A 25,502-nucleotide genomic window follows, 5' to 3' on the forward strand; every position below is an offset into this window, starting at 1 on the left:
TTAAGTTATTGCGTGTCGAAACAAGATTTAATGCTACAAAATCCCCCCCTCCCCCCCCCAAAAAGGGGTTAAACTCCTTTTGTGACATAAGATTAAGAAGTTATTCCACCCCTCTTCTTTCTGTGTTTTAATCTGCAAAAACTGTTGGATCAATCGAGTTTTTACAGAGATCCAATTTACATCATGTCAAGGTGCCTTTATTCTATTCCTCGTCCTACCTAATATTTGTATACTATTTACTATTCTTAAAGGAATTTTATCTTAAAAGTAAATTGTGTCAAATCACTGATCCATCAAAATATTGCACACCTGTCTGATGCTTCTCCTACGACTGTAATAAAGCAATTTCTGTATTAAGTACGGCATTGTGCTACAGTGGCTGATTTCAATGGCAGTTTATATAACAAAGCAAATAAGCGTAGCAATTATTCAGCTACAACTTAAAATGATTTTTAGCTCTAAGTAGTGTTCTTTCAATGCTTTTAAATTGAAAATGAGTTAAATGTGTTTAATTATTAACAGTTAATTACTCCCTATAAAAGAGATGCACAAAAGGCAATTTTATTTTGATCAGAGGATCAAATTTATATTCACCAAACGAAGCTAAAGGTCAGTGTGGGCAGCTAGCAGGATCCAACTTTAATATCATCGCAAGATGTTTACTGCATTCTAATTAAATAACTCTTAGCAGCAATTTAGTAATATTGTAGCCATTTATTATATTGGAGTATAACATGGTTGTACACATACTGTACAGTAATAAGCTATATTTAATCTTTTCTACATAAACCTACTTTTTCATTACACTCAACCTTCATTCACACCTACCTTCTATATATTTAATTACGTAAGGCGATTCTTTGCGTCAAAATCGTGGGTGACTGGGAATTCGTAGGAGGATGGGAGAGGGCCCAAATTAAAGGTCTCTATTCCCTGACGGCAGGAAAAATAGTGAAATTCCAAACATTTATATCACAAAATTAGATACTATAACGTAAAATGTGCTCTATAAGAATAGCATTAGAAGCCATTTACAGGGGGTTTTTGTTCAATACAGCTTATCGTGATTTATCATTACGCCAGTATGCGATATCTTATTAGCCAGTCAATTCTGAAATGTACTGTATACTATATAAAACAAATCAAATCAAATGAAATCAAATCAATTTATTGTTGTAGACATTTCACAATGTTTTAACAATCGTCATAAAATACATAATGCTGTTATTAATACAGCAAATGAATACTTAGATGTAATCAATCAATATAATAAGTTCTAGTATTAAAAAATATATAAATATATAAATACAGGCACAATTAAAAAGAAATATTTTGACATGTAAAAAAATCCTCCACTGTATATGGGCATTTTTGTATTAAATATGTTTTCAATTTTGATTTGAAAGTGTTCAACTCCCGAGACTCCACTGATAAATTATTAAACCATTTAGCTGCCATATGTATTGAATGTTTGTTTGACTCTTTGAGTATTTACAAAGCACTGTTTGCAAGTTGTTTTCAAATCTGGTTTCATAATTATGTCTATTTGAATTTTCTGAGAACATTTCTAAATGATTTTTTACATACAACAGAACTTGAAGAATATATATTGCAGGCAAAGTTAAAATTTTGAAATGTTTAAATATAGGTTTACAGTGAGTTCTTAAGCGTACACCACTTATAAGCCTTATCGCTCTTTTTTGCAATTTAAATAACTTTTTGGTATATGATTGGAAACCCCACACCAATATTCCGTAACTCAATAAACTATGTATCTGTGCATAATACACTGTTATCAAAACATCTTGTGTTGCACAACCTTTTAACCTTCTTAAGCAGTATACACCTTTCGACATTTTGGTTGAGGTTATGTCAATGTGATCCTTCCAATCTAGTTTTGCATTTAGATTAATTCCAAGAAATTTTAAAGGTTTTACCTCATTTATAGAGGCTGCCTATTTGAGAAACAAATTTCTAAATCTTGCAATTTATTTAGATTTAGGCATAATCTATTTGAATTACACCACTGATAAATCAGATCCGTAGCATTTTGCAGGATGTGATTCATTTGATCTCTAGATTCAGAACAAAAATTCAAGCCTAGGTCATCAGCGTAAAGAAAACTATTAATGTTTTCACCTATCAAATTGTATGGCAGATCATTGATATAAAAATTAAATAGCAGTGGCCCTAAAGAAGATCCCTGAGGAACACCAATGTCTATATTTTTTCCAAGAGATAACTCATTTTTGAAACTAACAAATTGTTCTCTATTTTTTAAATACAAATTGATAAGTTTAATTGAATTGTCTTGAAAACCATAAAATTTTAATTTGTGTATTAATATGTTGTGATTAACAGTATCAAATGCTTTTGACATGTCAAAAGAGCGAAAGCAGACAAATCTTTTGTTCTCTATATTTTTAACCACATCTATAACTAAACTAACAACAGCATCATTTGTGCTCTTCCCAGAGCGAAACCCAAACTGCCTATCAGTATACATGTTATTACTTTCAAAGTATTCATACACCTGACAATTTTAATTCAAACAACTTTGATATGGTTGGTACAATTGATATTGGTCTGAAGCTTTCATAACTATCATTATTTTTCTTGGGAACTGGAACCACTTTAATTTTTTTTAAGTACTGTTGGGTATACACCCTTTTCTATCATCCTATTAAATATTGTGGTCAATACTTCACAAATACAAATACTAAAAGAAGCGTGTTTAAGAATAATTGAATTCAATCCTTAGATATCCAAACATTTACTTGTACGTAAGTTATTAATAGTTTTAAAAACTTCTTCAACCGACACAAATCTAAACTCAAAAATATGCTGTCTTATATCTACTTTTCTAAGAAAAAAAACCAAGGGATTACGTTACCTATAATTTAGACTTTGTCTTAGAATGTTAAATCAATTATTTTACTATGCAGTTGTAAATTTTTTTTAAATTTTAATGTAAATTAGTTAAACATAGTCTATATAATAAGTAGTATAATAATGAGAGATGGCTCAAATAAAAGGAATTAAACTGAAAAATAATGAAGCTACAAACATTTTAACAGAAAATTATATAACAAGTAAAATATTTGTATAACTGTGTATAACAGTTAAAATATTTGATACAGAGTAAATTTGATTATTTTTTTTTTTTTATTTATTTATTTAAATACTACTTATTACAATAATTTGACATTTGAGCTTTTTAGGGACTTATGTTCCTACCAGCCACTATTCAATTTTATTTTAAACAATTTACTACCTCTTTATTAGACTCTACACGCATACAATGAACTGTTCCAATCCATTAGATCAGTGCTTACTGAGGTGTTTCAACTTGATCGAAATAGGACTGCTCCCTTTCGTCTAGTAAGCATCGTCTAATATCCCAACCTCTTACTCCAACTGTTTTGCAAATTATGCTGTCCACAAAAATTATTGTGACCAAAATATTAAATTGAAGTTAAAAAATACAGGCTGGTGGGAAATTATAACCAATTTGGTTAGATAAGACTAGTTCATTAAGCCATCAGTTCATAGTTATGAACGTCTCATTAAGACCTCTTTCACACTAGTTAGGTCCGAACCTGGGTTTAGGTCGGACAAAAATGTTTTGATCATCAAATCTTATAATGAGTATACTATGTATACTATGAGTTCATACTACTATAGTGGGTGCGCTCGTACAATCGAAACCTGTCTGGGTTCAATTCTCGACGATCCCCAATAGATTTTATCCATGCCTTGATATAAAAATACTGTAATTGTAATGTTTTTTTTTTTGTTAATGGGGAGGTGTGGTGTAGTTAATAGATGTAATTTGTTGCAGAACCACAGAGTACAACAGTGTTTTAGTCAATTAGTACCACATTTTTGTCATAGAACCGTAGAGTACATTTGTGACATGTTTGTTGCAGAACCCTATAGTACATTAGTGACATATGTTTTGTTTGCAGCACACTGGTTCCGTGGAAGGTGTTCAGACAAGCGCTCAACGAGGTTCATCCCATCAGCTCGGGTCTGGAAGCCATGGCACTCAAGTCAACAATCGACCTCACGTGCAACGACTACATCTCCAACTTTGAGTTCGACGTCTTTACAAGGTTCGTACTTTGATTTTATTTCTTAGTTTGTTAGTGAATTTCCCATATAGGGAATAAGCTATTACCGTAGGCCTCATGGTTTAGACTTTGACCCAGGACCGATTTACTTTTTTGTTTTGATGTCCCCAGAGTCCAGAAACACAATCGGTTCAAATATTTATTTCAGCGCATAAATAGTTTTAAATAGTTTTCACGTGTTTAAATATGTGACATACTTACAAACATTGAAAAATTTACACTTACGATATTAGTAAGATACTAAAATTCATTAGCGTAAAGTTTTCTTACAAGACTTTTTTCTGATTTAGTGAAAATGAATAGTGTGACTTGTCTTTTAAAAAATCATAAGAACCTGTTCACCAGCTCAATAACAACTTGTCTACACATAAGCAACATTCTTTAATTAAGTAATCTAGGTTTAGGTATGTTATCTAGGATTATATAATTTTCTAATAATATGAAAACGTCTAGGTAAGTGTATTTAATAGGACAAGTAATGTATTTTGTAATGACATACTTTAATTTAAAAGAAAAATAGACATTTTCCTTGATGGGTTGAAAATAAACCTGTTCTTTGATGTGAGAAACTGAAGATGTCAAGTGAAAGATAGACAATAACCCTTTGTTATGTTTATGATGTGGTATATGATCCATATAATGAAAGACATAAAGACAAGAGAGTATAAAATTTATGATGTATTTCAGGGATTCAACATTTGCTTCAAGTGGTTTAATTGAGATTAAAGAATTCCGTATATCTCCATTTTTGGATATTTAATTAATTCCACTTTTGAAAAAAATAGCTAAAATTAATTTTGTTATATTTTTGTATATCTTTAGTTTGAATGTTACAAAATATTACTCTCCATTTATAACACTCTATTCATATGTCACTTTTTGTCTGTGTTAAAAGCTGAACACAAACAAATGGTGTTTTCAATGGAAAGGTCATTTACATTTCAAATAGAGTTATTACTGGATATAAGCCAGTCTGATAATCCCTTCATTTGTTTGCTCATGCATTTCAAGTATGAAAACATAATTTAATTTTTGCTTTGTCCTTACATTTTAATTAGATCAATATGTGTTTGTATTAATTCTGCAATTGAATCTTCAGAAAAATCTCTTGAAAAATAAACTATTAGAATGTTTTTTGGATTTTAACGTGTCAAGTAATTTTGTACCTAATATTGAAATGGCTCTTAGTTCTACCAACCTGACAAAGTACGTTAATTAACTGCTGCCAACTCAAAAAGTTGACCTCCCTCAGTAACACCAGGCATGTGGGCTGTGCAACTTGTTTGGACTTGGTTTGTTCAAACTTTTATATAATCTTGTTACTACCTGCTTTGTTGCGAATTAATTACCTTAAAACTTGTTGCGAGTTGAAAACTTTGGACGTCCACATTTTTTATGCGTGGTCGTGTCTACCCCAAACAAACAGAATCAATTTTAAACAGCAAAACAATATTTTTTTCCTTTCACTACCAACCAATGAAAAAACCTTTTGAAAATCATTCCATGATATTTATTACCGGTACTTTTATTTTTAATCTATGGTTAACTACAGTTCTAGGTTTTTTTAATTTTAGCCCCTTAAAAAAGAATGTTTTTAAACTTTCTGCAACGGACTTGGAAAAATGCAAAAATTTTCTTCGAGCTTACACAGTCCAAGTTACTGCAAATGAACCAACCGCATGTGTGACAGTTTTAATGAATATTTGGAAATAAATAAGTTTTCAAACGCTCATATTTGTTTGAATACGCCTACAATTGTTGCTGCAGAAAATAAAGTTTTTGACTTTCTACGGATTTATTTTCTGCAAAAAACAATTTCATCAACTTGTTATGGAGCATTTTCTACGGAAACTTCAGGTTAAGTGTAAGATAGTACCTTGTAGCTCTAACTTTGTCTGTAAAATAAGTAGGCCTAATTGTTCATTTAAAAAATTGGGGGAATAGGCTGGGCTTTCTGCAGTCCTTGCAGTTTTACTGTGACAATATCGCACTGTCGCCCGCAGTTCTGCTTTGGGTATAATGTTAACATCGTCCACTAATCTTTCAGAGAGAAATTTCCCAACTGAAAGACAAGTTAATGTTTATTACGCAATCCAGTTACTAGTTTGTCCCAAGTTTGTAGTCTTGTTTTTTAAGTTGTAAAGCTTTGCTTTGTAACTAAAGAAGTTAAACTTTGGATCTATAGTTTAGTTGTATAAGTAAAATCCTAATTGCACCCACATCAAATTCTGTTTATTTCATACTTCTTGATCAACATATATATAACAGGCTGTGTCCTGATCATAAGAAATATTCATGAACCTAATCTGTTGTTTGTTGAAATTGTATGCATAACCTCATTAATTACACATATATATACCAATTATGAATTAATAATAAATTAGTTTTTTATTGAAAGTAATTGTATAAGTATGAATATTGAATAGTAATAAATATAGCCTAATTTAGTTTAACGAATATGGCATTCTGTTATTCTCATAACCAAGTGGTTACTTTGTTCGATAAGACAACAGTTTTCATTAAAAGCAATATTTGCAGAGTGAATGTCACAGTTGGTTTAGCTTTGTTCTGAACATTGTTATGACAGTTTTTGCCCAGTGAAGAATCTTTGCTGTGACTTTGTTTTGGATCATAAGAACATTTATTAAAGTCATTCCTTACATGAACTTTTTTGTTTAAAATTATTGAGTTGGGAATAATTTTTACAGGACAAGTAGAGCGCCAAGTATTTAAATGCTGTCTATTTAAAATGTTGATCACCTAATTCTGTATTTTGCTAAGGTAATTTTTAGTTTGTTTTGTAAATATTTTAGAAGACCATCAGTAAAAACTTGTACTACTTTTTATTCTTAAATCTTACAGTTCATTAACTATAAAATAAGATAGGTTTAACCCCTTCATGTTGTTCTGTTGTAATTTTCATCCATTCTATTCTTATTTCAGTGATCAATAATTGATTATTAGTTTTAAAGAAACTAACAAAATTGACTTTGTTGATAAAACATGTTATTTAGATATTTAGTTTTTTATGCATCCCCTAACGTTTGTCCGAAATGTCACCAAGTTTTATTTTGGAAACATGTCTTTAAATCCAACCCAAGGGATAAAATTCTACTAATGATTATGCATATATTTTAAATGTCAATCCTAATACCCTAATGTGGTGACACAATTTGTAATAGACCTAACCTCATAATCTTTATAGGCTACATTTAAAAAACCCTAGTCCAAGTGAATGTGTGGGGGGGGGGGGGGTTAATATAAAGATTGTCGATGATGTTATTCTCCTACTATTTAATCTATAAGTGAACTGCAGGGGAGGCTCCAGGAATAATTTTTGGGTAGGGGTGACAAGAATCGAGAAGGAGTTTGATCGAGGAACTATTTTTTTGTGGGATTTTTCACAAAATAGTGAGTTAAATGCTTTTTGAGGACATCTCAGTAATCAAGTAAATAAGGTAAATAAATTAGTCATTATATCAGTAGGTATTAGTAATAAGATAATTTTGAAATAACTACCAAAATTTTGAAGCCAACTTGGTCTACCCTCTGGAGCCTCCCCTGGTGAGCTGGTCTACTGATAGGGCCTCGGTCCTTGAGGTGACGGTGTTCAAATCCAACCACTGACCAATAGTCTATAGCTTCGTCCCCTAAGGACAAGGCTGAATGTGTCTAGTGTCCCAGGATAAGTATTGGATCAGTAACACTATACATTTCAGAGTCAGTATGTTACAGCATGGTTGGTGTCATGTTACAGGTTGTTCCAGCCTTGGTCGTCGCTGCTGCGTAACTGGCAGATCCTGGCTGTAACACACCCCGGCTATGTGGCCTTCCTCACCTACGATGAAGTCAAGGCTCGGCTGCAGAAGTACATCAACAAACCTGGAAGGTACGCAGTGTTGCTGCATAATGCTTCTGGTTTTGACCATTAGAGCACACAGTATCACTTTTTTTTATCTTTTGATTTTGGTATGGTTAAGCACTTTTTTATACTAGAGGTTAAAATACCTTAATCCGTCAATGTGATCGTGTCACCGATGAAGGCGGTTTCAACACATCAAAGGGGCCACCTTCAGGCAAAGAATGGACAATTACTCTGAAGAGGTCGTCAAAAAGTGAATAAATACGAAATAAAGAACAGTAACACTTGAACACATTTTTACAAAAAAAATGTGTGGCCACAAATCAACTGGCCGGCAAACTGTATGCATACATTGAGTTACAAGTCCAGACCTGTAATTCACTTTTTTTACTTTAGTGTTTTTACTATATTTCATATAGTTGGGTAGCTTCTCGAGTGGTTATAGTGTTCGGTGAATAATCAGAAGTTTGTTGGTTCAATCTTGTGAAAAGCCAGTTGCTTTTTGATTGTTTAAAACTGGAACCAACTAGCCATGATCGTGGCTAAGGAACCAGCTAATCTCAGTCAGTAACAAAGCTATCATCCCATCTGTTCAACACTCATATTTTAGTTATAATAGACACCCTCTGGCGTGTAAGGGTTGAAAAAATATAATCTATTAAGTTTTAGGGCCAGTAGCCTTTTGGTTTTGTTCAGTTTGCTCTTTTTGTAAATCACACTGTTCAATGCTAATTGATATCTTTAAAACTCTGAGAATGGTCAAGTTATCAAACGTAGCTCTCATTCATTTTTGTACTAGTAGGGTACTTGTTAATATTCAGCTAGTCTCGACTGTAAAAGGTACACATATTATTGGGTATGACAATAAGGGTGATTCAATCATGCCTTTAATGCTCATAATTTTGGTTAGGACCTAGTAGTGTTATAGTTGATGAAAGTTGTTGTCTCATTTGCTAATACACTGTGGGTAGAACGTCTGCAATGCAATACAATCAGCTTTGACGAGCAACCGTATAACTTGAAGGAGTGGTTAGCAAGTTGTCGGGGCTTAGAAGTTAAAGTCTGTGTTACAGTTACAGCAAACTTTGGATGCTGACTTGGCTCTGTTGTTTGTTACTTACCTTGTTTGTTAGGTTGTGGGAGGCAACCGCTGAACTACTGACGTAACGTCTCGTAACATTTTGTTTTGAAATTCGTAACTGCTACACGTAATGTATACCATTTGTTGTATATTTTTGTGTGTATATTATTTATTATTTTCATTTATTTTTCAATAGTTACTGATCTAATAAGTAAACAATTGAAACATAATTCAAAGGTTTTAACACTATCCAACAATATAAGAAAACCGCCACTTCTTCATGCAATATGTTCTGTCTACTTCATGTGACTTTTCGCATAAGCCTACTTAGAGCAGCGACCCCCTTAGCAGCTTTGGCAACGGCCCACTTCATCTGCTCACTAAAATATATCTTGCTGTCAATCATAACACATAGGTATTTGGCATTAGGCTTTGTATCCAGTTGGACATGGTCAACTTGAACAGGAAGGATGGTGGGCCACTAGGCTTTTGTTAGGCTCTTTTCGGTGAGGTCCACGATTTTGATCTTACCGACTGCCAGCGACAAGCCCTTATCCCAAACAAAAAAAAACAATATTTTGAAACAAAAAAGTGAACTCAATGAAAAGGAAACAACTAAAACAAAAAGAAACCTAACAGCTTATGTATCTTCAATATTTTAAATGTGCTTCAATAAAGCCCTTTAATTCCTTTAATTGATGTTCCTGCACTTATGAAAGGGTTTATTGGAAAACTGAGATTTTTAGGGGAATTTTCACATTAATACCTTTTATTCAAGTATATGTTTGACAGGTGAGCAGCTTATGGTTTTCTCAAATGTTCAGATCCTTCTTAGCTTCATATACAGATTTTTATTATTGTGTAACAGGCATAATACTTACTTAATTCATACAGCTCAAGGACTCAATCACTCATTGTATTGTTAGCAAAAGTCTAACAGGGATTTTTAGTGCTAGTTTTGACTTTTAACATTTTGACGAGAATGTTTGTAGGCATATTGAAAAGTTTTCTAATACTGTAACGACATTCCACAACCGAAAAATTAGAAAACAAGAAATAAAAAAAAATATATATCTAGTCTTGAAATCCTTCAACCGATTTGAAGTATGAGTTCTCTGCTACTGTTTTCCTCTCTGTACTCAAATCAATATTTATTTTTCTTTTCTAAGTTGATTTTACAATATCAGTTAACCAATTTATTAAAATAGCTGATTTTGTAATCTTCTTTTACATTTAGTATATTTTACATTTTGGCAAAGTTAACATTTTGTGTATGGACGTTATTTTGCTTTTCCTAAATATTTCTTTCAGCTATGAGTAACTCAGTATTGAGGGAGCTTCTTTCGTCTTTGTGTAGTGATATAAGTTTAATAGTAATTTTTATAATTGATTACCCCGTTAGATAGATTTGTGCCAGTAAGGACCGGTTTATCACTCATGATGTTTCTTCCTTTAATTTAAGTTTGAGTTTGGATAAAGCGGACCTTAGAAGAAGTTTAAAAATTAAAATAATACAGTTGAATTAGGGACTGACTCATGGTAAAGTTTCATCCCTTTGTGAAACACATACAAAGCTGTTGTAAGCAGACTATGGAAATGACAGTTTAAATTTACCCTGGTGGCTATACGCCATCATTGCAGCGCCTGACTTTGATCTTGGTTTTGCTGTTGTAAACAGTGCTATGTTGATAAAGAACATAACATTTATCATTAACATTTTAAGGACATAACGTTTAAACAACTCTCAATAACTAGGCTGAGTTTTTAACACCTAACTGTAAAAAAACTAGGGAAAATATCAATTGTTAATTTGATCTCAAATGGTGATTTCTTCCATCTTGTCTAGGTACTACTACAAAATTAAACCTATTATACATGAAAATATTGTTTTACACAACCAAGTACCAGATACAATTTATCTTAACTTCTTCCCAATTAGAACTAATATTTTTTTATATAAACCTTGATTTATTTTTATAGTACTGTAGTGTTTTATAGAATGATCACTCCCCTAGAAAGGCACCCAGGATAAAACATATTAACATTTGTGTGAGTATTTTCTTCTGCAAAGTAATTTGTATGCTAATATTCTTCAGGTGCAAAGTCAGCAACTCATGTTTGATGGTTTAAAACACCTTGTTCTTGTTGTCTAACTGCTGCTACTCCTACCAGTTTTATCCTTAAAAATAAACATCAGTTTTCATTTTTGACTGGATACCATTATTTTAAAGTTGAATTGTAATTTTTTTTGTACTTTTCAAAAAGGGAAGTTTTATATTTTTGTATGATTACTAAGTCACAATAAGCATTCTAAACCTATGTGATGCTGTAAATTAATAAAATAAGATTATAATTATTCAACGAGACACGTGGATACATGCAAGGTAATGAAGATGAGTGTCAATGAATAAGATGGATTATTCTTCATGACGAAACTGTTAACGTTGGTTTTAATAAAATTTATAAGAAAAAGTTCACCAATACGGTATTTTATTAATTTTTGTATTTTATGGATCAGCTTAATATAAATAGACGGGATCATTTTAAGTCCAAAGATCAAGTACAACTGATTTAAGTTTTGTACCTACTAATGTAGACTCTTGTTCTGTCTAGCTATGTGTTCCGTCTGAGCTGTACCAGGCTAGGACAGTGGGCCATTGGTTATGTGACAGGAGACGGAGACATCTTGCAGACCATCCCACAGAACAAGTCTCTATGTCAAGCACTACTGGATGGTCACAGAGAAGGATTGTAAGTTGACCAGATTCACTATACGATATTTAGATAACAATTGTATAAGTATTAAATGTATTATTCACTATGCAAACCTTAGAATAATTATGTTTGGTCTCACAGATTTAAATCAGTTTTAATTACTGTAATTCCTTTTTTACTGTATTTTGTTCAATTTGGTCATTCAAATGTAATTGTTGAACAATTATTCTTATAGTAAACAAACTTACAGGTTATCTACACATTTGTTTAAAATTCTATATTTTTATGTTAATGATAATTGTATTTTCTTAGTTACCTCTACCCAGACGGACGTAACGTCAACCCAGACTTATCTTGGGCTGTGCAACCTACTCCTGAGGATCACATTAAGGTATGGAACATTCAATAGCTTAATCAATAGTGCAGTAATCCCTGTGTGCCAAGTAAAGTACCACACCCAAACTTTTACTTTCACCAGGTAAGAGCTGAAAGCGATGCTGGGGCTTTTTTTTGGCCAGTGTTGTTAGTGTGGTAAACCTTTGGGAACCAGGTTACTCATTATTGGTGTTTATAACAGGTTACTCATTATCATTGCTTGTAATAGGTTACTCACTATCGTTGTCGGTAACAGATTACTCATCATCATAGTTTGTAATAGGTCTAGGTTACTCATTACCATTGCTTGTATTAGGTTACTCATTATTATTGTTTGCAAAAGATATTGTTGTCTGTAACAGTTTACTCATCATCATTGTATGTAACAGGTCACTCAAGAGCAGTACGAGCTGTATTGTGAGATGGGCTCCACGTTCCAACTGTGCAAGATCTGTGCAGAGAATGACAAAGACATCCGGATAGAACCTTGCGGTCACCTGCTGTGTACACCGTGTCTTACGTCTTGGCAGGTAGTTGTGTACATTCCACCCTACATTAAAAAAAATATTGAATGTTAAACTATTGGAAAAAGCATTCTTTTGGATAGCCAAATTTGAAAAATTCATTAATATGATTTTATTAATCATTCAAAGTGTTGTTTTGTCTATAAACTTGGTCGATAGATCTTTCACATTCATCTCCTGCTGAGTATTTGTTTTTTATACATCTTAACTAACCACAGTATATTTGGAAAACTTTAAACTTTGAAGGACTATCAAAATAGTTAATTTCTTCAAAAATGTGATTTGGAAAAGTTTAGTATTTGAAAATAAAAAATTACATTTGTTGTTGAACAACTGCATTGGTGGAACCTGGAACCACATGTGATCAGTAGGGAGTGTAAGGGTTTATTGTATCTTAACCCTTTGCGGTCGAATGGTGAGTATAGGTCGCCGCCCGCCATTTTCCCAACTGCTCGAAAATGGCAACCTATACTCACAAAAAATTTTAAAAATAAAAAAAGTTTTTCTTTGCGGTTGATTGGCGAGTATTAGTCGCTGGGCGCCATTTTCGACTGTTCAAATGGCAAACTATACTCGCCGAAAAAATGGGAAAAAAATATGACCTCAAAGGGTTAAGGTATTCCACAGAAACTGGCCAATGACCAAAAAACATAACCGATGTTGAGTTTAGTGAGGAAGTAGGGACTGTGTCCTTGACTGGGCTATTTTTACACAGTCCACATTGTTTTCACTTATTTATATATGGTAGTATTAAGAACTGAGAGAAAATTTTGAATTTAAATTATGTAATGAAGGAAGTTGTTTGTTCCACTGTATAGGCATTGCAGAGGCTAGTCAATCGCAGGTGTCACTGTACCCTCGCATTATGTTACTTGTGAGAATGACTGTTTAACTCTTGTTTTGTTGTAGGACTCAGAGGGGCAAGGCTGTCCGTTCTGCCGGGCCGAGATCAAGGGCACGGAGCAGATCGTGGTGGACCCGTTTGACCCGAGGAGGCAGCACAAGGCGGGGACCATCACAGTGGACCCGGACGATGATGATGAGGTAGTGGAGCACGATCAGGATGTGTAACTCACCCGGGCACAGCCAATCAGAGACATGCGTTTCAATTACGCATTTTAAATGCGTTAAATATTCCTGAAATATAGAATATACATGCAGAATAGACCTTTTCCTTAAGTTGAGACAATCATAACACAAACAGGATTAAAAGTGATTTTTCAGTTAAAAACAGTTTCTAACTTAAGTATAAGCTTAGAATTTGGAAAAACTACAAAGCAACAAATAAAAAACTAGGCTCTACTGATCTGTATACAGTGTTTTATGATTGTCTTGATCTAATAAAAGGTATGCAAGGAGTATATGCTACTTGTTTGTAATATATAAACAGGAAAAATACCAAAATTTGTCTTACAATTTTCCTACATCAGTAGTAAATACTACTTTAAAACCGTGACCAGACTACTTGAGAAGTCCAATTTAGAAAATTAAACCCATATTGTTAAACACAAAATGAAATTTCTTTGTAGGTATTCACTATAAAGATAAGCAAAAAAATACAGTTTTAAATTTTTTTTATCCATCATTTCTTCTATGTCATGTATAAAAAAAATATATAATTGTAGCTTGCACTGATCAATTTCTTAATCCTCCACTAAAAATGTGTGCCTTTGCATCAGATGAAACTTGTATCTGTAACAATGTTTTATGGGTAAGGTTGAAATTGTATGGAATGTTTCTTCACCATTAGACAAACAATGAGCAACTAAGTTTTTTTTCAACTTCAGTCAACTTCCACAGATACAATTTATAAACAAGAAAGGAAACGTACAAGACAGATTATTACTCTCTAAACTGCTTGTCTCTGATTGGCTTTTAACTATGGTTTTATTCTGTTATTTATTTGATTTTATCTCGCTTTTTATTGTATCATAACCACAACCACATGTTTGTACCCAATGTTAAGCCAGTTAGACGCCTATGTACACACACATGCACTGCTTGTTATAGGCTTGCCGGGCCCAACATTTTGTTTTTGTTTGGATGCCATTTTGTTATTTTAATGCTCACATTTTGTGTTTCATTCGCTCAGAACCATTTTAGATTGTTTGCCATGTCTGTTGTGTTTTATAACTTTATTCTCTCTTGGTGGAGTCTTGATTGTAATTATTTCTGATATTTTTTTAAAATACCTTTAAAAATGTATTGACAACATGGTTATTTGTTTAGTGTTTTTCCTTTATAGTGTAAATGAAGAAATAATTCATTTGATTTATGTAAGATTTAAGAAACTATTGGAAACAGTATTGATCTATTAGTCTAAACAAAAGACCATAGGTTTTTTCCAAGTTTCAGTTATGTTTTTTTTCATATTTTCTACTTATCAATTGCATTTTCAACCTGTAAACAATAACCTGTAAACGCTTCACCACATGTCTCCACTGTGTTTCGTCAACCAACAGACATGGTATGAACGCTATTTGTGATTGTTTGTTTTCCGAGACATTTAATTGTTTAACCACATTGTGATCTGCATTGTAACACAGTTCGCATGGTCCCGGGCTAAGCATTGCATGATGTGTTGTCTACTATAGAGTAAAGTCAGTTCCTTAACCGAATATCAGTGTATGATTTTAGCAAAGTAAGAGTGCCGACAGAGGATAGGTAGGTTCATGCATAGAAGGTTACTAAAATCTCCTGTTTTAACTTGTACTAAATTATGTTTTGGTTCTAGATTTATTATCGTAAATAAAAACACTTAATAATTCTACTCTTGCATTGTATAAAATGCAATTGATGCATTGATGCATTGGTGTTACAAATAACTTGAAAAGGAACCAAATATTTAATATTTTGTAGTTTTATAGATGTCTTATTTAATTCTGTGATGCTAAAATTTCAAGTAATGTACAACAAAATATTTGTAATTTGAAATCAAAGTTCAATACACTCCTTGTTGGGACCTATTTGACGTTGAATGTTCTTAATGGCTACCAATATAATTCACACATTCGTACAAGTCTGTCACTTTGGCTATATACTCGTCAACATATAACAGATAACCAGACAGGATTATTGTATATGTACTGATTTTGTTGCTGTTTTCCCCTACAATTTTGTACTGTTCAGTTCAGAGAAATAAATTATTCTTAACCTTCTAGAACTTGATTAAGAGATTTTGCAAGCTACGAACTTGACTTAGCCTCCGTCTGCACTCTTGAGTATGCTAACATTTTATTAACCAAATATCAATAGTACATAGCCCGCTCTTCGACCTTCAAGTCAAGAGGTTATAAATATTTTATATGTATAGTATTTTTGTAATGTATAATACATTAGTAATTAGTAACTTTATACATCATACTAGTGCAATATAATGCAGATTTATTTATTTTTATAAGGTTCAGCGTGAAAGTTGATAGGTGATGTTTTAGGTAGGATTGGAACTTTTTATGTGGGTTTTGACTCACTGATGGATTATCTTGTCACTTTGTTACAAGAATTTAATTTTTTATAAATATTTGATATTTTTATAGATTTTTTCATCCAACTTAAGTTGTATTGATGACACAAAATATTTGCCATTGGATTGATTCTCCGTTTAAGCATTCTCCAAGATTTTCTAAATTACTTTTGGGGAATGTGCCTTAACAGTTAAATATCGTATTTTTCACTTGTAATCCAATAACATAATACAGCATTGCATTTTACTGTCATGGGTATTATTTTAGTAATTTTTTTTTTAAAAGGTAAGGCTGTTTGAATTTATTTCATTTTAGTAAGCTATTTTCCAGACAAAAATTGTTCCCCAAAGACAGTTTTATTAAATGCCCAAAAAGTTTCTCTTACATAAAAAAAAGTTGACAAGGATTATTAAAGTATTTTACTATTTTATTTATTAATATTACCCAGTTTATTATGTGAAATAAAATTATTGATAAAACTGATCAAATCTCTACGAACAATCCATTTTTGTTGTTGTATTTTTTATATTACTTTTTTATAAGCATTAAGCAGTCTTGTTTTTTTTTCTTTTTTTCATATATATATATTTTGAGTTTTATAATTCATTTTCTGTTTTGCTTTTAGTATTGCCTACTAAACTATCTGTCAGAAAAGGTCGTAAAGAATCAAAATAAATTGTTGTTTAGGTATGATTTTGTGATTTTTATATATTGTTAATTTGTGATTTACGGTCGGTATAATTGTGTGATGTAAAATATGATAAGATATGGTAAGATTGTTGTTGCTCTGTTTGGTAAATTAAAATTTAATCATATATTATTTTGTTTGATTCAAAATTCCTTTTATAATTTTAGAATATTTAAAAGTAGTTAAATAAGTTTATAGGTTTTGGTTAGCCTATATTATTCCTAACTTCGCCTCTTAAATAAAGACATTTTTTAACAAGAGCTGTTGCACATGTCAGACTAAATTGCTTACCTCATTTGGTCGCAGCTCAACAAATATTGTCAAATTTAAATTAGTAGTACAAGTATCGGTGTTAAAACACAATCGTCAGCTTCGGGTACTTGCAAAGTTGATCCGTTATTAACTTTTTCAGGGATAAAACAATACGAACAAACTGCAATTAAAATGAATAATAAATATAGGGATGGACGAGATTGGATTTTTAGTTAGAGACGAGACGAGACGGGATTTTTTATTCCTCATATGTAACAGGAAATGCATGTTCCACATTTTAACCTGATTTTTGTAACATTTTAAAATACCTAATGATTTATGACAGACTGCTCTAAATAAAAAAAATAATAATAATAGACAAAATTATTTAAAACCTTTTATTAAAAAACATTAATAAAAACATCAGTATAAAAAAAATATACATTAATCAGGCCTAACGTATTAAAAATAGTTACTCTTCAGCATAGGAAACACGGAGATATCGGTTAGTTTAGTTCAACTTCGAAAAATATAAAATTTATAAGTCTAAAACAACAATATTACTATTTAAGTATTAAAAAAACGCCTTCGCAAAGGAAACACAACACGCTCCTGTATTGCTGGTATTGCATTGACTTTCTGTTGGCGTTTTTTTTTCATTTTTTTAAATTTAAAGATTTTTTTTTTAATTTCGTCTCTAAAAAATCTTGACCAAAATAGAACCTTGTCTCGTACAACAAAATTTTCAAATTCCCGAAAATTTCCTGAAATTTCAAGACCTGTCCATCCCTAAAAAAATAATAAATATTGTCTACTTGATTGATTTTATCTTGTGTTTATAATAGTATATTTCATCACTAGGGCGCAAAGTGACTCTTTTTGACCAGAGCTCAAGTTTTACTATCGAGACGAAGCCGAGGTCTGATGATGGGCGAGGGTTGAAAAGACACTTTTTGCCCGTGTGATGAACTTTATTTTTGTCATATTGCACCATTATTTGAATAAACTATATTACAAAACTTAATAGTTTTCATTTAAAGATAACTCAAAACTACATACTTCTAACTTGTTTTCAATTTAATTTTCTAATGGTAACAAGCAGCTGTGTAGGTGATTCAATTGTTTAGTCTATTACAATTGTGTTAGTGTACATTATACTATTGATATGTCAAACTATTTAGAATAAGGCAACAATAAGCTACAATCAATTAAACAATCGATACATAGGATTGTTTACAATCAAAATTTACAACTGAGTTGGCAACAGCTGATTTTTACTCCCTAGAGAGTAAAAATGCTACTTTAGAGTAAGACCCGCAACGGATGCATTAAAGACAGCTGTTTTTGCTGCAGTATGACAAAATAGTATATTACGTAACTAGTCCTGAAAATAAGCTTTGACCGGACGAGTGTGGTCGTTCCCCTGCAAGACGAAGTCGAGTACGGGATTACCATACGAGTCCGGTACCCCCATTTTGGACGAGTTATGTACGATAGTTTACGCCATACTACTAAATCTGTACAAATCCTTATATATTTCCACCAACTAAAGGTCTAAAAATCACTAGTCATAACCTCTCAGAGGTTATGTTTTTGTTTATACCACTAACTTCCATCTAAATACAGCATAATCAGCTGATTAATGTCCGGTAAAACTCATTGCAGTACAGTAGTACGCAATGAAACCCCATTTGAATAAGCTGGCGGTAAACAGCTGTTTTCTGGACTAAATACTTGCGTGGGAATATCGTCAAAATAATGTAGTGTGGCGTAAAAATAATTTATGGCATCTAAATGTTTTTTGCCAAGGAAACGACTAGCATAGTGACAAAATTAAATTTATAGTAAAACCCCTAACTGTTGTTACATTACACTTCATTGTGGTGGATCATATTTTAAAGATGAGAGTGCTACCAGAAAAGCCACAAGTAGGAATTTGTATGGCAATAAAATAATTTAAATTGAGGTGAATATTATAGGTGAAAGTTAATTTTTGTACAACATCAAAAGTAAAACCAATTTGTTGATAGTATAAGCATAGACTAACCAACACAAGTAGACGTACCATTGTAAATTTTGAAGCTTGTTTTTCGTGTCTAGTTCATGTAAGTCGCTAGTGTAGACGAAATTTAGTTTTTGTTTTTTAAAAGTTACTTGCTGGCCCGACAGACGTCGTCCTGTTCTAGTGTGGTTTTATGTCAAATGCTCGTTCATTTTCAAGATGAGCTCGTTCGCATGGCTCAACCACGTCCTGGTTGAAGTTAATTCGCTGCGCTCACTTGCCTTCATGTTAGCTCATTCGATACTATCAGTTTCTAACTCAAATAATCTTTTAGCTACAAAACTACTTTTGACACCAACTATGACTCCCCCCCCCCCCCCCTCTATCCATTCCAGTTATATTTGCATCCCTATCCCTTCTAAAAACTGTGTATTCCTTACTAAATATTTCTGAATTATGAATAGAAGAATTTAACCATGTTTCACTTAACGCAACAATATCATAATCATTACTTAATAAGCCTAATCGTAAATCATTTGTTTTAGTCCTCAGACCACGTACATTCTGATAGTATATATTAATCCTACTCATTGAATAAATAATTTAATAACGTAAATATTTAAATAGAATATATATAAATAAAAATCTACAGAAATAAATACTATCCAATATGAATTAACATGCATCACAGACCTAGGCCTATTAATAAACACATCCAATATACAAATAAATAAATACTAAAATATCAAATAAATATTTCATTTATGTGCGAAAAGAGTAATTATGACTCACATAAGGTTCTGGCAGATCACTTGAGCTTGTCCAAGTCACTTTTCCCACAGATGTGAATGGGACGAGATCCATCAGTCTTCCGCAGAAACACCTTACCGGCACTGGTAATCCATGCATACTTGTAACCATTATCTTTCTTAAAGGCGCGAACTTCTCCCCACAGGTACTTGGTGAATGGCGACAAGGACAGATTAATGAAAATCTTGCTCTCGCTGATCATGCCTAACTCCGCCGCTGAGAACCCATTCTTCACCCTCGTTTTGCTTCGTAAGGACTCCATGTCAATGCGACGACAGAACTTGATGATTATCCCACGGTGCGCCTCCGGTTTTTTCGGGTTCATGGCCAAACGATGCACAGCATCAATCATTCCATCCTTTAGCTCAAAGTTCATCACCTTCGCCACACGCTTGACCACCTCCATCTCATCTTCATTCTTCACCTCAGGTACTCCGTAAATCTCTAAACAATTACTGCGAGAGATTACTCACAGCAACAGTTTGTTGTAGCTCAGCCAACTGCTTCTTCACTCTCTCCAATTCACTAGACATTGCATCTGTACGTGTCTCATGTAGCAATAGGGTTTCTTTGTTAACCTTAACTTCCTTGTTAGTGTCTTCCAGTTTCAAAAAATACATATCGACAGTTTCACCTATATCTTTCTGAAACTGTTCTATTTTGCATTTCATCTCAGATATATCAGAACTAAACTGAGTGTTGTCATTCTTAATGTCAGATACTTCCTTAAGAATTAAATCAAGCTTCTGATCAGTTGTCAAATTCATGTTGACTGCTGCGTAGTCTGCTGTGTCGTTGTCGTCTGCTGCAGGTGTAGATGTACTGGCACTACGGGTGATGACAGGCATGAGTCACAGGGACAGCTGTCCAGTCATGTGACTCCGACCGGCTCCTAACCAATGTTATAACCTGTACTATTCACTTGGATTTAACAGTATTGAAAATCAGAAATGCCGGGCATAAAATAACTAATTGTAGCGTACCAATTGTAGTATTGCGACCCTAAATACAAAAAAAATTTGGAAGGCTAATAATTTGATGTGTTTTGCCAATATTTGCTAAGTTCTAGGAATTTGGCTTCAGTCAGTGTCTTTACATTGACACATTGCTTTATTTGCCCTAAACCATGGTAGAAATCCTCTCTTTGGTAAAAATCCTGAAACGCAAAAGTTGGCTGACCAAATTTCACAAATCATGATTTGAATGCCAATGGGTGTATTTTTCCCAAATATGAATGAAGTATGAGAACGGAGATAGATGATTTGTATCCTCACATTTGTCACTGGTTTCACAACTCACATCACCTCTCTGAACATAATTTATATCCCCTTGACATGCCTGTAATATTTACTTAACTATAGGTGCATAATATAAGAATTGTAACGTTCTGTATTTTAACAGTATATGAATTGTATACATTATTTTTTATATATTGAGGCCAAAGTGAAGTTTCAATTTCTAGATACCATGATCCAAGTTTGGGATATAATAAGAGATAGGCATGTAAATTTAAAATTATCAATAGCTTTCTTTCACAAACTCAATTTTGCACCCCACTTTAACCCTTCCCGGACGGGTGACGGATATATCCGCCTAATTCTTTGGCGATAAAGGACGGGTTTTTGATGTTCCGGACGGGAATCGGATATATCCACCTTCTCTTCAAAAAGACTGGCAGGTGCTTGAGCAATAACCAGATGTTTCGCGGTGCCAAGGCGCCAATTTCCTGCTCTCTCCCACACTCCCCCCTCTCTCTCGTGCCGACCCCTCTCCGGCGCACCACCCAACTCTCCTACGCTCCCCCTCAACGCAAGGGGGGTCAGGGGGGTCATGAGCCCCCCAAAATATTTTTTATATATATAAACTATTATACCAGGGGATCTTTAATAATTTTTATCGCAAATCGTTCTGCCAAATTGAAATTCATTGTAGTCTTTACACTTGTGGCGAATGAAAGGACTAATTACAAACTCTAACCTAAAACTCATTGTTCGAGTCTGACTGTTTTTTTATACGTTATGAAAAGTAGGGAAGATCGGCAGACGACGGACGCCAGAAAACCTTTACCCCCGGACCCCCCTCCTTTGCTGGGGGGTATTCCATACCGGTGACCCCCCAAAATTTATGTCTTGGACCGCCCTTGCCTCAACGTTCCGCGCTCAACACTACGTTGTCTATATTTATTGTTTATATATTGTCCTTTATTTATTGCCTAACGTTGTCATGGTCATATCCTCAAAGACAGGTGGCGGATATATCCGCTGCTTTTCTACTCATCCGAGTAGAATATATCCACATAGTTAAAAAGAAGTAAAAAAATTATTTTGACAGTATGAAGTGTTCCATTGTGTTTATTTTATGTATACTTGTAAAACAAAACACAAATAAAGAAAATGAATTTCTATTTTTTCCTATAATGTTTTCCCTTTCTATGTCACGATTTCGCCCGTCCGGGAAGGGTTAAAACCACAAAGCTCTAAAAAAACTATAATGTTAGGTCAAACTATCAGGAACAACAACCTTTGATTCACCAAACGAATTTAACCAATCAAAAATTGTTAAAATCTAAGGCTTACCTTATGATCCAATTTGTTTTATAGTGTAGACCTAATTTTCTATGTCGAAACGTTATCGTCAATCCTTTTTCTCATAGGTTAGCTATGACAATAAAAAATAATGCACTGAATTGTATTTTACACATGAGTTGAATCATTTATTAAATGAGTTTCCCTCCCACAATAATGAGGTAAGCTCAGTTAAATGATTGCTGACTGTTATACAGTATCTGCTTTTCATACTGCGTTGTGTTTACACTAGGGATGTGTCGAATCTGAATCTCGAATCCACCAAATCCTAAGAAAAGATTCGGATTTGAGATTCGATTAACAAGATTCAAGAATAAATATAAAACTATTAGAATAGAATTATAAGGCATATATAATGTAATATTGCCTAACCAATAAAGGTTATTTATTGATGTCGTAATATACACTATACTGTGACATTGCCCAACCATAAAGGTTATTGACGTCGTAATATACAGTACTGTGACATTTCCATTTTTTGAACAGAGTATACTGTCGATCAACGAATTTAAAATTAACAAGTGTACCTACAAAAACCATAACCGATTATTCGTCAGTTATTTTTGCAGTGTGTCAAAAGTAATTACGTGACTTTTCATTGTAAAGAGTAATTATTTATGGTTAGTGTAATATTTATTTTTAAATGGTTCCTATTCCATTCTTGCCTTTTTAATCACCATACACCCATTTGTAATTATTTTTGGGACTCGAGATTTGATTTTTTTAGGATTCGGATTCAAGATTCGAAATTCCTGGATTCGACCATCACTAGTATACACTTATACTTTTGCTTGTATAAGTATAACTATACAATCAAAATTCGGAAGGTAGGGCAATTTCTGTGTTTCTTTCCATTTAACTTATGGGATCATTCCCAATTTTCAAGATTTTTTTTTCGTAGGATTTACTGAAGTGGGCCAATAAAAATAAGCTTAGTCTCGGTGTGATGTGGGGTAAAAATATAAGAAATTAGTAGTAATTGTATGATTTTGATTTAAGGACCTGAACAATTGGAATATGAACAATAGTTGTCTTCAAGCTCTCGCGCTTTCCCCTCGTACAGAAACTGCTGATAGTAGGGTAAGTAAATCAAATTACACGTGAAATTTCATTCAACTGTTAAGTGTCATATGTTTGTATCTATGTCCTATGTGTCGTATGTCGATATAAAATAACAGTTACCCTCCTTTCAGACAAAACGGTTTTTGTACAGACATTTTTTTAGTAGTGTGTTAAGAAGAGCATGAGAGGTTTCACACTACACAATTTTGGCGACGGCAGAAAACCGTACTGTCTTACAGATTCTATTGTCACTGAGTTTGTTGTCGCACCATGGCCGTGCGTCAGAAGCAAATGTAGTTAGCAAGCTTTCACACTGCACAGTTCTTTTGTTGAACGGGAGCCCACTGCGAACTGTTCAGATGTTTATTGTTTACAATCTGGCTTGCCAATCGGTCACTGTTTATTGTCATATGTTGTCATATTGTCATACGTTTGCATTCTGAACATTGAATCATTTTGATATCCCAAACATTCCCTTAATCTTTTAGGGGATTTTAAATTTCTTTTCCGCCTGAGATAGTAAAGTCTCTCAAGGCTTAGCAGTAAATTTAATTTGGTTCAGCTTTGCTTAGGAACAAACAGGTGTTTCAAATACTCCATGAAGTACAGGTTGAAATGAGTGTAGTCAATTTACTGTATGATTAAATATTTACCACAATGTCTTATAAGACTGTCAGCTATATTTTTATTTTGGTTGTAGGCTTTATAACATTTTAAGATTTGTTGCCTATCATTCAGGGCGGGAGAAGTCCAATGATATCTCCGGGAACTTCACCACTGTTGGTCCGAAGAGCTACTGCTCCCCCTCCACCTCTACCTCCCCGCCGCGCCTCCCCTATACTTGGCACACCTGCCAATTCTATCAGGTATCAGATAAACACATAAATAAATTAACTGTATTTTCATTTGAGCAGATTGTATAACCAAATGAAGAAACTATAACAGAATTTATGAAGGCTAGCGGTTTTTAGCAAATTTCCCTACAGGGCTGTAGGTAAGACTTAGACCCGGGACCGATTTCCTTTTTCATTTTGATGTCCCCAGAGGCCAAAAACACAATTTTTTTCAAATATATATATATATATATATATATAGGGTGTTATTTTTTTTACTTGCTTCTTTAGTTATGCAAAAATTGCAATAGATAGAAATAAGCAGTTTTTGGGAATCATCTATTGATGTAGGGACCACATTGTTGTTAATTTAATGTGAAGTTCCCGTTCACCCCGATTCTCCCCCTACCCTTAACTTCAATTGTTTAAATTGCATTGAGGGAATGAAAAAAGAAAAAGAATGGCGCAAACTAGAGATCTCTACATCAATCTTATCAGCTATTTTTTAAATAAGGTATCCTTTTTATCCCGATAAGTTATTTGGATTTGTAGGATATTATAATTAACGGGGCTTGGATTAGCGGGGTTCACTGGTGTCGTGTCCAATGAAAATTCAAAAACAAAAATCTATTAAAATTACCAGATCAACCTGCACTACGTATACAACTATGTCCCTCTGTTTCAGTTGTAACCAGCTGACAGTTCCTAGTGAGGAAGCACCGCCGCCCCCGCTTAGTAGTCCATCTCCCCCCGCCCACCTCATGTCTGATGAGACGCCTAACATCAATGGTATATTTTATATGTTGTACATAGTTTAAGTCACCTTATTTTGACAAGGACTTAGCTAATCTGGTTGGTGTTTGAAGTAGTGATGATCAAAAACAGAAATTTAGAATCTTGAAACGGAAACATAAAAATTTAATTCTGAATCTCTAATCCCAAAACCTAAATGTGGAACTGTCAACCTAGTAAACTACCAGCTACGGTTTAGGACTTATAAATGATTCAAATGATTCAAATGATTTATTTGGCCATTCAGTTCATATACAGGACAATAGGCTACGTCAACAATACAATAAATAATAAATAACATGCCAAGCTAAGCTTCTTCTAGCA

At 33.3% G+C, this 25,502-nt stretch overlaps 1 protein-coding gene across 3 annotated transcripts in view; it reads left to right on the plus strand.

Annotated features, from left to right (window-relative positions):
• LOC128999677 (E3 ubiquitin-protein ligase CBL-B) overlaps nucleotides 1–25,502 on the plus strand; it is a 216,910-nt gene that overhangs the window by 91,422 nt on the left and 99,986 nt on the right. Inside the window, exons 2-10 of one of the 3 annotated variants that reach the window (XM_054426298.1) lie at nucleotides 3,969–4,115; nucleotides 7,891–8,022; nucleotides 11,690–11,827; nucleotides 12,104–12,182; nucleotides 12,556–12,699; nucleotides 13,600–13,734; nucleotides 23,491–23,571; nucleotides 24,292–24,419; nucleotides 25,072–25,175. The exons of the other annotated variants lie outside the window; for them this stretch is intronic. Of the exons in view, the coding sequence (XP_054282273.1) occupies nucleotides 3,969–4,115; nucleotides 7,891–8,022; nucleotides 11,690–11,827; nucleotides 12,104–12,182; nucleotides 12,556–12,699; nucleotides 13,600–13,734; nucleotides 23,491–23,571; nucleotides 24,292–24,419; nucleotides 25,072–25,175 (1,088 nt within the window). The remainder of the gene's footprint in view (nucleotides 1–3,968; nucleotides 4,116–7,890; nucleotides 8,023–11,689; nucleotides 11,828–12,103; nucleotides 12,183–12,555; nucleotides 12,700–13,599; nucleotides 13,735–23,490; nucleotides 23,572–24,291; nucleotides 24,420–25,071; nucleotides 25,176–25,502) is intronic. 3 annotated transcript variants of the gene reach the window in all.

This window comes from Macrosteles quadrilineatus, unplaced genomic scaffold (genome assembly GCF_028750875.1).
Source record: "Macrosteles quadrilineatus isolate MER2022 unplaced genomic scaffold, UCM_ALF_1.0 Scaffold_8__2_contigs__length_117827958, whole genome shotgun sequence".
NCBI classification, from domain to species: domain Eukaryota; kingdom Metazoa; phylum Arthropoda; class Insecta; order Hemiptera; family Cicadellidae; genus Macrosteles; species Macrosteles quadrilineatus.